Source organism: Dasypus novemcinctus, chromosome 4, assembly GCF_030445035.2.
Source record: "Dasypus novemcinctus isolate mDasNov1 chromosome 4, mDasNov1.1.hap2, whole genome shotgun sequence".
In the NCBI taxonomy this organism is placed as follows: Eukaryota; Metazoa; Chordata; class Mammalia; order Cingulata; family Dasypodidae; genus Dasypus; species Dasypus novemcinctus.
In genome coordinates, this window is record NC_080676.1 from 20,188,867 (window position 1) to 20,206,392 (window position 17,526).

The 17,526-nt window shown below is 39.5% G+C and overlaps 1 protein-coding gene across 3 annotated transcripts in view; it reads left to right on the forward strand.

Moving 5' to 3' along the window:
* Nucleotides 1–337: 337 nt before the first annotated feature.
* Nucleotides 338–17,526, forward strand: part of EIF2A (eukaryotic translation initiation factor 2A) — a 47,257-nt gene continuing 30,068 nt past the window's right edge. For 2 of the 3 annotated variants that reach the window (XM_012527967.4, XM_023590906.3), the window contains exons 1-2: nt 364–495; nt 12,056–12,125. In XM_012527967.4, coding sequence (XP_012383421.1) covers nt 12,086–12,125 — 40 coding nt within the window. In that variant the 5' untranslated portion in view covers nt 364–495; nt 12,056–12,085. Of the gene's footprint in view, nt 496–12,055; nt 12,126–17,526 lie in introns of all 3 variants that reach the window. The other variant, XM_004465654.5, reaches the window with a different exon arrangement.

Here is a 17,526-nt window from a genome sequence, read left to right on the forward strand (position 1 = left end):
GGCGCGCGGGCGTGAGACAGAAGGCCGCCGGGACGTTCTGCCGCCGCCGCCGCCGCTCGGGCAGCCGCCGAGAGCGTGGAGGGAAAGAGGAAGGAAGCTCAACGAAACAACCGGACGGTGCAGCCTGCCGCCGCGAACTACTTCGGGTTCGGCTGCCAACGTCAGCACTGGGCGGACTCCGCCCCGCGGAAGTGAGGGCTCCACCTTCTGGGGGAAAAAAGAAGGGGAGGGCCAAGGCGGGGGCACCGGCCCTAGTCCAGCGTGGTCATGCCTGTACAGAGGGGGAGCTGCGCGTGCGCGCTCGGGGTCCTTTCCTTTTCTCTTCCCAATCGGAAGTGAATTGGCCCCGAGGTTGGTGGCCCCGGAAATACCAACTTGCAATCCCCACGCCTGAGGAGACGTGTTGGGGCCGGGTTCGGCCCTCGTGAACTCTGACCCCAACGCATGGGTTTCCCTTTCCGGATAAGATGGCGCCGTCCACGCCGCTCCTGGCTGGTGAGTTCTGGACGAGCGAGGAGCTTTTTTTTCAGAGTAGTTTCTTTTTGTGGTTTTGCCGTTGAGAACTAGCCGAGGAGCCTTGGAGTGTGCTCCGTCTTTTCTTGTGTCTTGCGGAAGGGCCGGACGGACTTTAAGGTTTCTTAATGTAGTGTGGCAATAGGAAGTGAGGCTTCCGCCTCTCGTACAGTTTTCTCCCTCTCTTTTTCCCCCATCCATTCTTCCCTGCCTCTTCATCTTCAGGAAAAGAGGAAGGGGGTTAGGAACAGAAAGTACTACATGAATTTGTGACCCCTGGGTCTGCAATATCAGTGTTACACAGAATCTTATGTAGTGTCAGGTCCTCTTGCCGGCGTGAAGCCATTTAGCTCTGTAATCATGGCAAAGATAGGCATGACTCAGTCTTCTAGAATGACTACACGCTTTAAATACACCTGAACTTAATAACAGGTCCTGTTCTCTCCTTTTCTAAAGGAGATGGAAGAGAATGATTGGAACCGTATAGACTTTGAAAGGGAGTGGTGTGTTCCAAAAGACTAAGATGAGGTTTGTAGGCGCTGTGGTAGTGCAGGCTCAAGTGGTGAAGGTATGGCCTGGGGTCGTACCAGTGAGCATTATAGAAATAAGTTTAGCAATATTTGGTGTCGAAACGGTTATGAATATTTTAGAATTAGAACATTAGAGGACTCCTGTAGTTCAGAAGCAGAATTTTAGTGTTGGGGAAGATAATAAACTTAGTCTTGGACAATGCACGGGAAGATGCAGATCCAGAGTAGGTCCTGGATCATATTCAGTTCATTCATCAAATAGTTCTGGAACACCGTTTACAATTTGCTAGATAATATGCTAGCCTAAGACTGTTCAAAAGGCATAATTACATAAATTAAGTGCATTTGTCCCCCCAGCCTCATAAAGGTAACGAGTTTTAATTACATTTTTTGAATACTAAATGCTTATTTGAACTCTAATAAAAGAGAAAACATTTAAAAACCTGAAAAATTTTCTCCCCTTTCAAAATCTTTACAGTGGCTCCTACTACTTAGAGAGTAAATTCCATCCTGTTTAGCATAGTGTGTGGATCCCTTTATATTCCTTAAATTGCTCTTCAGTGTCATTCATTTCCTTGCCAATATTTTGTGCTCCATCAATTCTGAACAGCTTATAAATCCCTTTGAACAACCTATTTCTTCAGCTAGACTGTGGTGTTCCTCTTGTTGATTTGGCAAACTACTTTTAAAATTCTCAGACATCATTCCTCTGTGAAGGCCTTCCTTACTCTTCCCAGAAAGAGTCAGTACTTTTATACCTTATATATGCTAGACTTTTTTTTTCACTATCACATGTGATAATTTTGTCACTATTCAGATGTTTTTCTTCCCTGCTCCACTGTGAGTCTTTGACGGCAGGGGCATTGTATCAATACCAAGTATCAATACGTGGTAAACAATAAACATTCTAAATGTCTGATGAAGGAATAATTTAATGAAGAGTCATTTATAGTCATATTAACCAAGAACGGCAATTTTCTTAAAATGCTTAAAATCAAGGACTTTTTAAGAGCTGGGAATGACCTTAAAGATTATCTAGTCAGTCTACCCCACAACTCAACAGAAAGAATAGAGGCTCAGAGATTAAGTCTTCAGAATCACACTGCAAGATTGGCAAGATCAGAATTATAGTTCATGTCTTTCAACTCAGTCGCCCATTTTTCAGTAAAATACCACTTAATCTTTTAAACCTTTTTTTATAGGTGGTTCAGTAAACAATAGATTTTTTTTTTAAAGTATGTTAGCATTTAATGAACCTCCATCCATAAGACTTCAAGCCAAAAGGACACAGTCTCCCCCACACCCGTAATCTTCCCCTCAGCTCTTCTGCTGAAGAATTTGGCCTTCACAATGACAGGCTGTTTTGGAAGCTTTCCCTTCCCCAGAACTTTGTAGTAACCCAATCATGCCACATCAATGATGGGAGCAGCTCCAGTCTTGTTTTTGGCAGCATTTACTGTGTCTGCTCACTGACCAAGGTTCACAGTTGATCAAGGTTCACAGTTGGACAGAAGCTCTGATTCCTCTTCAAGTGATAATGTCTCATACCAGCCTTCCCCAAATAACCTGGGTGATATTTGTCGAAGTTGATCCTGTTGTGATGCATGCCACCAGCATTACCCTGGCTTCCTAGATGCTTCTGGTGTTTGCCAATATGGCCATGGCCATGGGTCACATGGCCCTGAAGTTTCTGGATCTTTCTCAATCTGGATGGCATTTCGGTGGCCGTGACCAAACAATAGATCTTTTACTCCCCAAATTTTAAATTATATTTAGACTATGAGATTATATAACTTTGGTTTGGGGATTATTTAGTAAATTTTATTTTTCAGGACTCTTAATTGGAAATGACAAAAAGCCGAAACAGGTGAAAAAAGGAATTTTTTTTTTCTTCTCACATAACCCAATTTCAGTACTACTGGATCCAGGTACTCAAATGACTCTAAAATTTTTCTCCATTCCTAGTCTCTTGATTTCCTTGGATTAAATTCATTCTCAGGCTAACTTTCTACATGGAAGCTCCAGGTTTACATGCAATCAATTCAGCAGACCCAAGGGAAAGAATACTTCTTTGCCAGTAGTCCCAGCAAAAGTCTCAAGGTTCTCTGTCTTTTGGCTTGACTTGACTCTTGTTCATCTCCCCCCACACAAACATTATTTATTTTGTAAAAATACTTTACATAAATGTTACATAAAAATACAGGGAATTCCCATATGCCCCCACTCCTTACCCTTCCCACACTTTCTTAAATTAACAACATCCTTCATTAGTGTTGTACATTTGTTACAATTGTGAACACATATTGAAGCATTGCCACTAACCCTGGATTGTCGTTTACATTATAGTTTACACTCTGTGCTGCACAACTTTGTAAGTTATGACAAAATATATAAGGGCCTGTAGCCATCATTGCAGCGACATGTAGGACAATTCCATTGTCCCGAACTTGCCCCCATATTACACCTATTTTTCCCTCTGCTTCCCCTCAGAACCTCTTGTGACCACTACCTTTATATCAGTGTTAAAAGTCCTTCCATTACTAGAGTAAGTCTACTTTAGTCCATAGTTGCATTCCCCACTTATGTTTGTTCATTCTTCAGTCTTGAGGATTTTGGGGGTGGTGATGCCCACTCTGCCTCTAATTGAGAAGGGTCTTAGATCCATAAAGCAGATGTGTGGGGCTATCTTGCTTGTAGTTGCAGACTCTCTCTGTTCCTTGGGATGGGTGTCGTCCATCATCATCTCCTTTTTAGTTGTCCTGGGTGAGTCCAGTGAACTGGAGAGTAGGTATTGCAACTCTGCTGAGGTTGAGGGTTCAGCTGTCATATGAACAGAACAAAGATTTTAGTCTCTTGGACATACACCTATCAAGTATAGTACTAATTATAGGTTCAAATAGAAGGGGTAGAAGAGCCATGTGTAGGGAAGCCACAACTGAGTCCCACTCTGTCCCACTCTGTCACACTGGGGGACATAAATTCCAAAGTAAGGCCCACTGGCAGGGTACCAAACTCCTGAACTGTCTGTCCTGCCTGTAGTGTCTGCGTATCTCTAGAGTACTCAGGAACCCCACTATTCGAGGCAATATTTACCATGACAATCAATGAGATCCTGCTGAGATATGCATAAGGATAAACTCTGGAATGACCTCCTGACTCACTTTGAAATCTGTTAGCCATAAAAAACTCGTTTGTATTTACCCTTTCCCCCTTTTGGTCAAAGTCTTTTCAGGTGCATTGCTAGTTGGTGCTTGGTAATAATCCCTTGGTGCCAGGGAGGCTCATCCCTGGGAGTCCTGTCTCTTATTGGGGGAAGGAAGTGTGTTTATATGCTGAGTTTGGCTGAGAGTCCACATTTGTCTTGTTGTTCATCTTTGAGTGAATCAGTTCTTCCTTAGATTGGCCAGAACCAAATCACACACTCATCCCTGGATGGTTCCCCAAAGGGAAAATAGGGTCCCCAAAAGAAGGAGATCTGGATGCTACCATTATCACCATCTGTTACCAAAACTTTTCCGTTTCCTCAAACGGAAACCATAAATGCTTTATGCGTTAACTGATCCTCTTTAATTGAAGGGGAAAATCTTGAAAAACAGAAGGGCACCAAGTCTCAATACATTATCTTAAGCAATTTCCACGCTCTGTTTACTATTTCATATTCAAGCACTTCTAATTAAAATGAATTTCTCATTAGAAAGTAATATGTAGAAAAAGTTTTGTTTCATTTATTGAAAAGATTTTGAGTACACATGTAATTTTACTTTTATTAACTTGTAAAATAGTTTTTATTCAGTTATAAACCTGATTTTGTGTTTCTCCTAATGAACTTTCTTTATATACCCATTATTCAAATTTGTGTGCGGAAGTTGTTCAAACTGATTAAATCCAGTGACAAATCTTATTGGTTTCAAAATGTCTCAGCACTTTCTTACAGTCAGGCTTCTATATAGAGAGGTATGAAATAAAAATAGTTTTAAATAGCTGCTTGATATATGAACAAAATTATGATGATTTTATGGTGAATTCCATTGATAACTAGTTTCTCTAAAATGGACATATATATTGCAAAGCATCATGAATAGAGAAGATTGTCTGATTTAATTGAGGACTAGCAATATCATCAACCTTTGATATGTACTTTTGACTCCTGCACTATGTTTTGCCTTAGTAAAAAATCGTGGTCTACTGAGTATTTGATTATAATTTGACACTTGCATGCAGGATTCCCAAACAAAACCATTCTCAGAAATGTTAAAAATCTTAAACTTTGAATTGATTTAATTGCTTGTCATATTGTGAACAAAGCATTACCAGAAATGACAGGATTAAAAAAAAAACTTTCAAGTTTCATATAATTTAACACACAAATTATATGAAGTTGCAAAACAGTGTGAAGAGTTTGTGTGTACCCTTCACCCAGCTTTCCCCAGTGATAACATCTTACATAACCGTAATACATGATCAAAACCAGGAAATTGACATCGGTACAGTAATATATACTAAACCACAGTCCTTATTCAGATTTCACCAGTTATTATGTGGATTCTTTTTTTTTTTGGGGGGGGTGTGGGGTATATGATGCTAAGAAATGTTAGGGTTTGTGTAGATTCATGTAACCACCAGTTATCAGTATACACTGTCCCATTATTACGAACTCCCTTTGTGCTAACCTTTTATAGTTAGATCCCTTTGCAACCACAGATCTGTATAACAACAATATTGTCATTTCAAGAACGTTATAGAAATATATAACCTTACAACATGTAAACTTTGGATCTTTGTTTTAAGAGTGTTATTTAGAATGCAAACATTCTCGGGAAACGGACTTTGGCCCAGCGGTTAGGGCGTCCGTCTACCATATGGGAGGTCCGCGGTTCAAACCCCGGGCCTCCTTGACCCGTGTGGAGCTGGCCATGCGCAGTGCTGATGCGCGCAAGGAGTGCCATACCACGCAAGGGTGTCCCCCGCGTGGGGGAGCCCCCATGCGCAAGGAGTGCGCCCGTGAGGAAAGCCGCCCAGCGTGAAAAGAAAGTGCAGCCTGCCCAGGAATGGCGCCGCCCACACTTCCTGTGCCGCTGACGACAACAGAAGCGGACAAAGAAACAAAAGCAGACAAAGAAACAAGACGCAACAAATAGACACCGAGAACAGACAACCAGGGGAGGGGGGGAAATTAAATAAATAAATAAATCTTTAAAAAAAAAAAATAGAATGCAAACATTCTAAGCCTTATACATGTTGAAAAGTGGTTGATAAATTTTACTCAAGGTTTTGCTTCTCTAGAAGCATACTAAAACCAGAAATTGGAAATCATGAGATTTTAAAAGCTATGTAAGGAGGAAAGACAGAACTTTTCACACTGGCTCTTCTCTCAAGTGCTCCTTTCTAAGATTTTGGGTTGAGAGCCTATTTGAAAGGGGGGGAGGGATTAAGTATGTTTTTTGTTTTTTGTTTTTCTCTGTTCCTTTGGGGTCTTTTACTTGTCTGTGTCTTAGTTTGAGATGTAGGTGTGAATAGAAATTTTATAAAAGGAAAACTTTTCCAGGTGCCCTGTGTATCTTAAAATCTATTGCTATAGTTGAAAGGGATGCCTTTGTGGGTTAAGAGATAGCTGCCACTTTAGTGATATACAAAGACTGAATTTTCCCCAAGTAAACATTGTGATTAGTGGTGACACTAAAATCAACAAAAATGGAGGACTGTCGTTATTAGTTACAAGTGTCATTCATGAGAAGAACACAGAAAACTAAGATGAGCTGGGAAAAAGTTGTGTTTTTGTTTTTTATTTTTTTTGCCAGCCAGTTTAGGCTTGTGTCCTTGCGGCTGGAAGTTGATTGTGGTTTGATTATGTCAAAATGTGGCACATTTTCTGGTTACACTGCTGCTGCAATCAGCTCACAATAGGTTGGCTCGAAGGGAAGGCAGTGCATAACTTTATGAAATAAAAGACGAAGAGAGACCCAAGAGAGGAGATAAAGATGGGACCAGGGGATTCACAGTTTCTGGAACGGAGAGCCTCGACCCTAGTTTCCACATCGAATTCATTGGAGACTACTGAGCAGCTGTTTGCTATCAGAACTGCAACATCATCTACAAAAATGGGGAACAACTGCAAAGTCTACAATAGAACAGGTGCAATCAAGAAGGAACAGGTCATACAAAGTTCAAATGCAATTATTTCCCCACATTTCCCCCTTTTCGTTTTTGCTAAGTCTATGTTTTACATGATATTTTCACTTTCAGGTTTGAACAATACTCATTAAATTTTTTTCTTGATACATTCAGTCCCAGGATTGTTCAAACTTAAAACGAGATTTACATATGCATTCAACAAGGTACAGTTATGTGTCACAGTTCATCACATCATTTAAGTACACGATATGTTACATCATTAAAGTTCTGATTGGTATTCAAGCATTTTATACATAATCCATAACTGCAACAACAAACAATAAGACTTCTAACTAACAGACATTTAATAAATACTTTCATTTCTCATGGGCTTAATATTCCCAACCAGCAAGGCTATATAGGCCAGTACTGGATCAAAAACTATCTCATTTTCCCTAGTTTGTATAGTGCTCTTAGCATCTTCACTGGACCTGGGGCCACATCCAATTCACAGGCTAAGTCAATATCCACCTTCTCCCTGTTTTTACTTTTTAAAGCAGCCTGCTGGAGGTCCTCCTACTCCCATGAAGGACCTTTCCTAATTAACACATCTTAGTGAGGGATAAAAGATTTTGAGTATTCCAACAATATTACAAATTCTATTAACATGAGAAAACATTGTGCTTTATCAAATACAGTAGATGGTATAGTTTTGTCTTACCCGACTGAACAACATTTAAGAATTTGATAGAGTAGCAGAGACCTTACAGCTTGTCCCAATTGTTTGCCTTTTCCAGGCCCTTAAAATACCGCTGTCTGATGTTAGTAGGTTCACTGCCTCAGGTTTCTTCTATGCAGCCAGATTTGTTGCCATCAGGCCAGGGCAGAAAGCCTTGAAGAACTGCAAAAGTCCATCGACAACCTTTTCACACAGCTTTTGTGCTTTTTGTATTCATTCAGGCTTGTTTTACTTTTACAAAACACATTATCTCACTGAATGCTACCATAATACTTCTACAACTTGCTATGTGCATACTAGTTCTGTCCTGCATGCCTCCGTACTAACCATTTTATTTTAGGACAAAATACACCTTATGACATTTTGGTTAGCATTCCCACAAACTTTTTACTGTTTTCAATATTCACTTAACTTTTACATCTTTCATTTTATCCTTCCTTTCTCTTTTTTCTCTTTTTCTTTCTCCCTTTCTTTTTCTCTTTTTTCCTTATCTGTTTCCTTCCTTTCTGTTCTTTCCTTCCTTTCTCTTCCTTCCTTCCTCTTTTCCTTCCTCTCTTTTCCTTCTTTCTTTCTCTCTTTTCCTTTCTTTTCTCTTCCTTTTTCTGTCTTCCTTTCTCCCTTTCTCTTTTCCTTTCTCTTTCCTTACTTTCTCTTCCTTTCTCTTTCTCTTCCTCTTCCTTTTTCTTTCCCTTCCTCTTTCTCTTCCTTCCTTTCTCTTCCTTTTTCTTTCCCTTTCTCTCTCCCTTCCTTTCTCTTTTTCTTTCCCTTTTTCTTTCCCTTTCTCTCTTCCTTTTCCTTTCTCTTTTTCTCTCTCCCTCTCCTTTCCTTCCTCTCTCCCTCTCCTTTCCTTCCTCTCTCCCTCTCCTTCCTTTCTCCTTTCCTTCCTTTCTCCTTTCCTTCCTTTCTCTTCCTTCCCTCCTTCCTGTCTCTCTTCTTTCCTTCATTTCTCTTTCCTTCTTCTCTCCTTCCTCTTTCCTTTTCTCCCTTCTTTCTCTCCTTCCTCTCTTTCCTTCTCTCCTCCCTCCCTCTTCTCTCCTCCCTCCCTCTTTCCTTCTCTCCTCCCTCCCTCTTTCCTTCTCTCCTCCCTCTCTTTCCTTCTCTCCTTCCTCCTTTCCTTCTCTCCTTCCTCTCTTCTTTCCTTCTCTCCTTCCTCTCTCCTTTCCTTCTCTCCTTCCTCTCTCCTTTCCTTCTCTCCTTCCTCTCTCTTCTTTCCTTCTCTCCTTCCTCTCCTTTCCTTCTCTCCTTCCTCTCTCTCTCCTTTCCCTCTCTCCTTCCTCTCTCCTTTCCTTCTCTTCTTCCTCTTTTCTTTTCTTCTCTCCTTCCTCTCTCTCTTTCTCTCCTTCCTCTCCTCTCCTTCCTCTCTCTCCTCTCCTTCCTCTCTCCTTCTCTCCTTCCTCTCTTCTTTCCTTCTCTCCTCTCCTTTCCTTCTCTCCTTCCTTCCTCTCTCTGCTTCCTTCCTTTCTCTCTTTATTCCTTCTTTTCTTTTTTCCTTCCTTTCTCTTTTTTTTGAACAATCACACACACTGAAACAATTTCAACACACCCACTGACATTGAACAAACACAAAAGCAGTTCCAAATCTATTAATCTAGAATTTCTTCATTGTTTCCTTTTATACTTCAACATTTCTTTTCCAATTTCCCTCCTTTCAATTTCCTTCTTTTCTAATTTCTTTCTGTCCCCATGCCATACTTGTTTTATGACGCCATGCTTGAACAAGTTGTGTAGTTTAGATGCTTTGATGTAAAGCCATTCTAGTCTTTGGAATGAGACCCAGCAGTGCAGTTTCCAGCATCTGTCTCTCTGCATGACTGGAGGTTCTGGGTTCCACAGGAGCTTTCGTCATCTCTTGGCATTCATGGTATGAATTTATCCGACGAGCAGGTACCCACACAGGATGTTCTCCATCTCCTGGGGAAATACAAGCAAACCCTTGAGGACTTCGAAGGTTTTCCAAACCACTTAGGGCTCTGTGCCATTACACCAACTTTAGTTTCGCTCAAGGCGATCCTTTTTCCCTTTGGGTCCCTGTTCAGCCTGCCAGTTGCTGTGAGCCTTCTTCTATTCATGCCCCATGTTGGGCGCCAGTTGCTGCAATCAGCTCACAGTAGGTTTAAATAATAAAGACAGAGACAAGAGAGGAGATAAAGATGGGACCAGGGGACTCACAGCTTCGGAAGAGAGCCTCAGACCCTAGTTTTCACATAATATTTGTTGGAGACTACTGAGCAGCTGTTTGCTGTCAGAACTGCAACATCATCTACAATAATAGGAAACAACTGCTACATCTATAGTAAGGCAACAGCTACAATAGAACAGGTGCAACATTTACAAGAAGGAACAGGTAGTACAAAGTTCAAATGCAATTGTTTTCCCACACACTGCAGCTTCATTGGGTCTACACCAATGATGTACAGTTTTGCTATTTCTAGGCCCGTGTGTGAATTCTAAAAGAGTTTTTAGTGTGTAAAATGAGCATTTCAGCTTGTGGGACCTCATGGGGCTGACAAAATACTTGTATAACCTAAGAATAAGGCAAAATCTGCTACTATGAGTTTCCTAGTTTGAGAAATTCATTTTTTATTAAACCCTCAAATAAATGCTTGTTATAACCTTAAATATAGTGTTAAGAATGATTTGTACACTTCTAAATCATAGTGTATCATATATGATATTGCATCAGATGATTGATTTGGCAATGAATGAGAAATGAAACTACTTTTGCCTATATGATAAGAAAATTTTGATGCTAAAGAATTAAACTTAATCATTTTTAAATATTCTGGGAAAACATTCTCTGGCACAAAAAATGTTTTCTAAATGTCACTAGAGATTTTTAGGATCAATATCTTCAGTGCTTCATTTAAGGTGCAGCAATAGCCTGAGCTCCTTTGAAATTACTACCTTGAATGAAGTGATGGATTTCTTAAAAAAAAATTTTTTATCCCTAATACCTAGCACTTACTAGAGCTATGCAGGGACCAAATCATATAAAGCCTTGAAGGCCATGGTGTAAGAAATTTGGATTCTGATATGTGCAGAATACTGTGTAGGCTCTATTATATTCAAGGGCAAACTACTTACTCAGCCAACAGTTTTTCAGAAATAGCTCAGTCTAGTGCTTTGAATATGAGGAAATGGTATCCACCTGTCTACTTGTGGGTGTCTTATAATCTCAGCATTCAATTATGTGTTTACTTATTTTTTTTCCGTTTTGCCACTAGAGTGGCAGCTCCATAATGGCAGAGATTTTGTCTTGTTCATAAGTGATGCTTTTAACTTTGGGACAGTAGGATACCTGAAGTTTGAGCTAGTTAATTTTCAGGTAGAATATCAGCATTCTGAGAATTGTCCTCAGGAGAGATCAGAGTTGGAGCCAAGAGTGGCCCCCTCCCCCCTTTTTTTAATCAACTTTGCTGCTTTCCCAGTAACCAAGAAAAGAGTGGGAGATTGGTGAAAGGCTGGCAGAAAAGGAAGCAGATGTAATGGTAGCCATAGACCTGAGTAAAACTTTCTTTTCTTCAGCATTTATACTGTTGCTGCTCATCATCAAAACCTGTCAGTTGTATCTCCTAAATATTGCATACTCATTCACTGGTAATGGTTAAATTTTTTAATTTCTATTTATAAAAATTATTTGAATGCAAGCTGATATAAAGAACTTTGAAATTAGCTTCTAATTCTGTATCTATGCTTGCGACATTAATATATTTTGAAATCAGCATTAGAAAGTAATGTGAAAACAAAAGTGAGAACATTTTTCATTCGATTCAAGGAATATAAGTATGAATGTTGTATATCAATATACATACACAAGTTTCTTATTAAATAGATAAAAGCAGATTTATTAAAGAAGTCTCCTTAGTGACTAAATAAATATACTTCATAGCAAAAAAAAAATCAGAAGAATATTACCTATTTATTTCCCAGCACTTAAATAATTTTATGCAATAGGAGAAGAAAATGTACCCTTTTCTTTCTGTTTTTTTTTTCTTCTTTTCATTAAGTGTACCCTTTTAATGCTGAATTCTATACTACTATGAATATTTTTTGTGATTTCATTAATATTTTGACCGGAAGCCTTTTATTTTTACAAAATATTTGTAGTAATTTAGTCTTTATTAGCAAAATAATGGTGGTTTTTCCCATTTTATTTCTTTAGTCCGAGGATCAGAGGGACTCTACATGGTGAATGGCCCCCCACATTTTACGGAAAGCACAGTGTTTCCAAGGTATGGTTTACTTGGTTGAGGGATGGTATAGGGAACTATGCAGTCTATTCCAAAATATATTTTTCTACAGTAATCTAAACAACAAAGAAGAAGAAAGATAAGCCAGTTTTTTAGAACATATTGTAGTACCAATATGTTGGAAAGAATGCATATTCTCTTTCAAGGAAAATGATCTTCAGGCTTGAGAATAATAGTTTAGCCTGGTTAAAAGGGGGTAAAACAACATTAGAGAAAGCTTAGACAATGGTGTAATTGAGTTCAAGCCTCAAATGTAGAGGAATTTGATCTTAGGGAATGAGTAATAAACTTTGTGAAATCAAAGAATGAAAAAGGTATAAGGAAAGAAAAAATTATGAATATATGTGTATAACATGTAGCTAGATAGGTATGTAAATATTTTTCCTTAAAAGAAATATTGAAAAGGTAAATCAAAAGCCCATAAAAGTGATTACCTAGGGGAACGGATGTGGCGCAAGCAATTGAGCACCTGCCTCCCACACGGGAGGTCCTGGGTTCTGTTTCTGGTGCCGCCTGAAAAAACAAAACAAGCAAAAAACAAAATGAAAAAAACCACTCAGGGAAGCCAATGTGGCTCAGTGGTTGGGTGCTGACTTCCCACATATGAGGTCCCAGGTTCAATACCCCGCCCTGGTACCTCAAAAAAAAAAAATGTGGTTACCTATAGGGGAGAGTTACATGATACAGGAGACATGTCTGTAAATGAATTTTGGTATATAGTTTTGACTTTGGGCCATGAAATGGTTTTAAATTTTAAAAATTATATTAAGAAATTAAAATGGAAGACAAACTAATGATCCTAGCTAGTTTTGTATGAAGTTGATGGCATAACCATACAAAAGTCTTAAATGCACAGTAGTTTTTTTGTTAACAGAAAATTGATATTTTTAATCTATTGTAAGATAAAGCAAATAAGTAATTATAGTAATGTTATTAGGAGCCAAGATTTTTTAGCGTAAGTATAAAGAGGTGAACGTTCAAATATCAGTTTGAGCTCTTGATTTCTTTTCACAAAAACATTTTTAATTTCTAGTTCTGCCCACTGAAATGACTTAAAAGCATTTCTATCCCAGTGTCAATGAATACCCCTGCCTCCCAGATTGTGATCTCTTGTGATCTCTAAATATAGTTCCTCAGTAGAATGAACCAGTTTCTTGGAGCAGTGGCAGACTCCAGCTCTAGGTTAGAAATTGTTAAAGTTCATCTAAAGACAAAGCAATGAAGGGAAGTTCTTATAGAAGAACTCTTGCTAATAAAGGCGAAAGGAATGATGGAACTAGACAATCACCTTTTTTTAAAGATTTATTTTTTATTTATTTCTCTCCCCTTCTCCCCCCCACCCTAGTTGTCTGCTCTCTCTGTCCATTCGCTGTGTGTTCTTCTGTGCCTGCTTCTATCCTTATCAGCGGCACCAGGAATCTGTGTTTCTTTTGGTTGTATCATCCTGTTGTATCAGCTCTCTTTGTGTAGTGCCATTCTTAGGCAGGCTGCACTTTCTTTTGTGCTGGGCGGCTCTTCTTATGGGGCGCACTCCTTGCGCGTGGGGCTCCCCTACGCAGGGGACACCCCTGCGTGGCACGGCACTCCTTGTGCGCATTAGCGCTGCTCATGGGCCAGCTGCACACGGGTCAAGGAGGCCTGGGGTTTGAACCACGGACCTCCCATGTGGTAGGTGGACGCCCTATCCATTGGGCCATGTCAGCTTCCCCACAATCACAATTTTGTAATCCTAAAGAAATCATGGATCTAGGCCAGTGGTTCTCCAACAAGCATACATCAGAGTCACCTGGAAGTTTTGTTAAACTACAGATTATTCGCCCTACCCTAAGAGTTTCTAATTCATTAGGTCGGGGCTGGGGCCTGAGAATTTGTTTTTAACAAGTTTTCAGGTGATGTGATGTTTCTAGTGTGGAGACCCCATTTTGAGAGTCACTGATCTAGGCAGATGATCATCAAAAGATACTGAAGCCATTAGAATTTTTTTTTTAGAAGGTAATGGGGATTGAACCCTGGACCTCATATGTGGGAAGCGGGACTCAACCACTGAGCTACTTCTCCCCAATGAGAGTTGGTTTTTTGTTTGTTTATTTGTTTTTAGAAGATACCAGGCATTGAACCTGGGACCTCATGCTTGGGAAGCAGGTGCTCAACCACTGGGCTACTTCTGCTCTCCTAGATGAAATCTTGATGGGAAATTTTATAATCAGGCTGACATAACTGGAATATAATTACCAGTTTTTATTTTTTAAAATTTTTTATTCATACACTATACTTTCTCAGGTTTTTTTTTTTTTTTTTTTTTGGTGGTAGCAGGGATTGCTCCCAATGAAAGTTGGTTTTTCGGTTTTTTGTTTTGTTTTTTAGGAGGTCCCAGGGATTGAACCTGGGACCTCCTATGTGGGAAGCTAGATACTCAACCACTTGAGCTGCGTCCACTCCTCCCAATTTTTTTATTTGGCATAGTTCTCTAGAACCTTGCTATAGAAAATGTGGGCCTAAGACTAGCCACATTGGCATCACCTGTAAGCCAGTGCAGAAATGCAGCATTGTTGTGGGAAATTGGCTTACCTGTTTGTTATTGTAAATGTTACACCTGTTAAATGTAGCAGTTGTTAGATGTTGCAGTTGTTCCCTGTTATTGTAAATGATGCAGTTCAGATAGCAAACAGCTGCTTGGTAGTTTCCCAATAAATGCGATGGGAAAACTACAGCTGAGGCTCTCAGTTCCAGAAGCTGTGAGTCCCCTGGTCCCAGCTTTGTCTCCCCTCTTGTGGCTCTACCTTTATTTCTGCATTGCCTTCCCTTCAAGCCAACCTATTGTGAGCTGAATGCAGCAAAGCATCTCGGGCCCTACCTGAATTACTGAATCAGAAACTGTAGTTTAACAAGATCCTCATGTAATTTGTATGCACATTAATGTTACGGCAAAGCTTATATGCTATACTTGAATTGGGTGTGCAGTGTCTAGGCAGCAGGCATGAGGGGAAAAAGAGAAGTGAGGCGGGGAAGGAGCAGAGACAAATATAAGTGGGGTGCACAGAACCTCACAAAATATAACCAGTTGGCTTGGTCATGCAAAATGTCTCCAGAGGGCCTGCATGAAACCACTGTGCTTCAGAACAGTTTGTTGGGGGGAGGAGGGATAAAACATTCATCTGCAGCCCATAGCCTCTGTTGGTCTGTTTGGATTGAATCTGAGTGTCAGAACTTTGCCTCCTACTGAAGTGTAATTCTCACCTGTGGAGAATCTTGAGATAAATAACCAGGGATGTTGGGAGATTAAATGGCCAGTCGAGAGCAGGAAGAGCTAGGTGAATCTGAGGAGGTACAAAACTGAGTCCAGAATACTCAGCATCATCAAGAGTGCAACAAACAAAAAGAGTGCCACAAAGTAGACAGTATGTGTCTCCTGATGAACTGTAATAGGAACTACCTGATACTTAGCATCTATGAGTAACTTGCCTAAACTAAAACCTGAATCAAGCTTCTAGATGAGCGGTTGGTTCACAGATTTGACTGCACATTTGAATGACCTGGGGAGTTTGGAAAAATAACAACAACACCTAGATAACCCAAGCCAAGTACTAAGTGTTAGGTGATAATGAGTAATTTGTGAGATGAAATAGCATGGTGGTAGTTATGTTTTTAAAATGTATCCTTATCAATTAAATGCATACTTAAGTGTAGAGTAAAATGACGTAACATCTAGTTTTTGTTTTAAAATACTCATTTAAAAAAAGTGGAATGTAGATTAAACAAAATTGGTCATGAGTCAATTATTTAAGCTTAAGTAATGGATGCATGGGGGAGTGGTTATTATACCCTTCTTACATTTTTGTGTATTTGAAATTTTTCACTTTAAAAATTATTACTAGAAGAAAATGAAGACAATTCCAATTCCCCAAATTAAGAAAATCATTGAATTCTGGGTACTCTAGGCTAGTAAACTTGCTTTCAATCCTAAACACAATTCTAGAATGAGTTATTAAAAAGACACTTTGTAAGCATTGAGATGAGGGGATGATTATTGGAGTCTTTGGGTTGGATGAAGAAAATGACAGAGTTGTCATTGGTTATGAGTTGTGAATTCAGCTGATTAAAGAGTTTACTTTAGTTAGAGGAAAGGTACTTTGGTGAGCCACAAGATCTTGTTTACGGCTCATTCAACATTCTTATGAGTTATTTAGGTGATAGCTTAGAAACTGTTTTATAATTTACATTATACAAATCTGAGAAATGACTAATGTTTTCAAGGAGAAAGATAAAAACCTACGTAGGTGTCAGGCTGGAATGATAGGTTAAAATCTAAAGGGCGGAATTTAATCAGGATAATTATAAAATTCTGCCTTAAGGTTCAGAACTTATTTGCTGAAATATATGAAGGGAGAAATATTGGTCAAAGCTGTTTATGTGAAAGAGGGAAAATGTTTAGATAACTACAAACTGATTATAAGCTATCATTATTGTGTGTCTGCAGAAATAAATAGGTCATCTTAAAACGAATTAATGCAAAGATAGAATCCAGTTTAAGAGGGTATCTTAGGCTTCTCTGGCAAATGCCACACAACAGGTTGGCTTAAGAGGAATTTTATTGGCTAATGGTTTCAGAGGTTGAAAGTCCAGAATCGAGGCGCTGGCACAGCCACGCTTCTCTGTGAGGTCTGGATTCTGGTGCTGGCTTGCTGCAATCCTTGGGGTTCCTTGACTTGCATCTCTGCCTCCCATCACATGGCAATGTCTCCTTCTATACGCTCTTGCAGTTTCCTCTGACTTCCAGCTTCTGGCTCTATGGCTCTCTCTGACCTCTCTTTATAAGACCTTCACCAAAGGATTAAAGTCTACCTTCATTCATTTGGGCCACACATTAACAAAAATATCTTCAAAAGGTCCTGTTTACAATGGGTTCGTACCCACAGGAACATGTCTTTTGTTAGGGTACATACATAATTCAGTCTACTACTATCCGTCAGTTCTCAGTGCTGGTTTATTGTTATTTAACAATTTAAGTATTAGCTTTTAAGTTCTGATGTTATGTGACTACAAAAATGGATATTTACATATAGATACATAGACATTTTTATTTGGGTCTTCATTATCACTGGGAGATGTATTCACAGCGAGCAGCTCCAGATTAGAGGTACTGTATTTGGAGTTTTGATGATCACTTGATAGAATATTGCCAAGAAGTCTGATTTCCACGAATCCAGCATCAGCATTTATTTAATAATGCTCTTTATTTAATAATTAAAGCCTCTTGTTGATACTTCTTTGACTTTACATATACTGAGTTGATGGAAAGTCTTCGTCCTTCAAATCCAGGGATACGTATTGGCCACTTGAGGATATTCTGTCCACCACTGTTTTTTTAAGAAGGGTCTGGAGC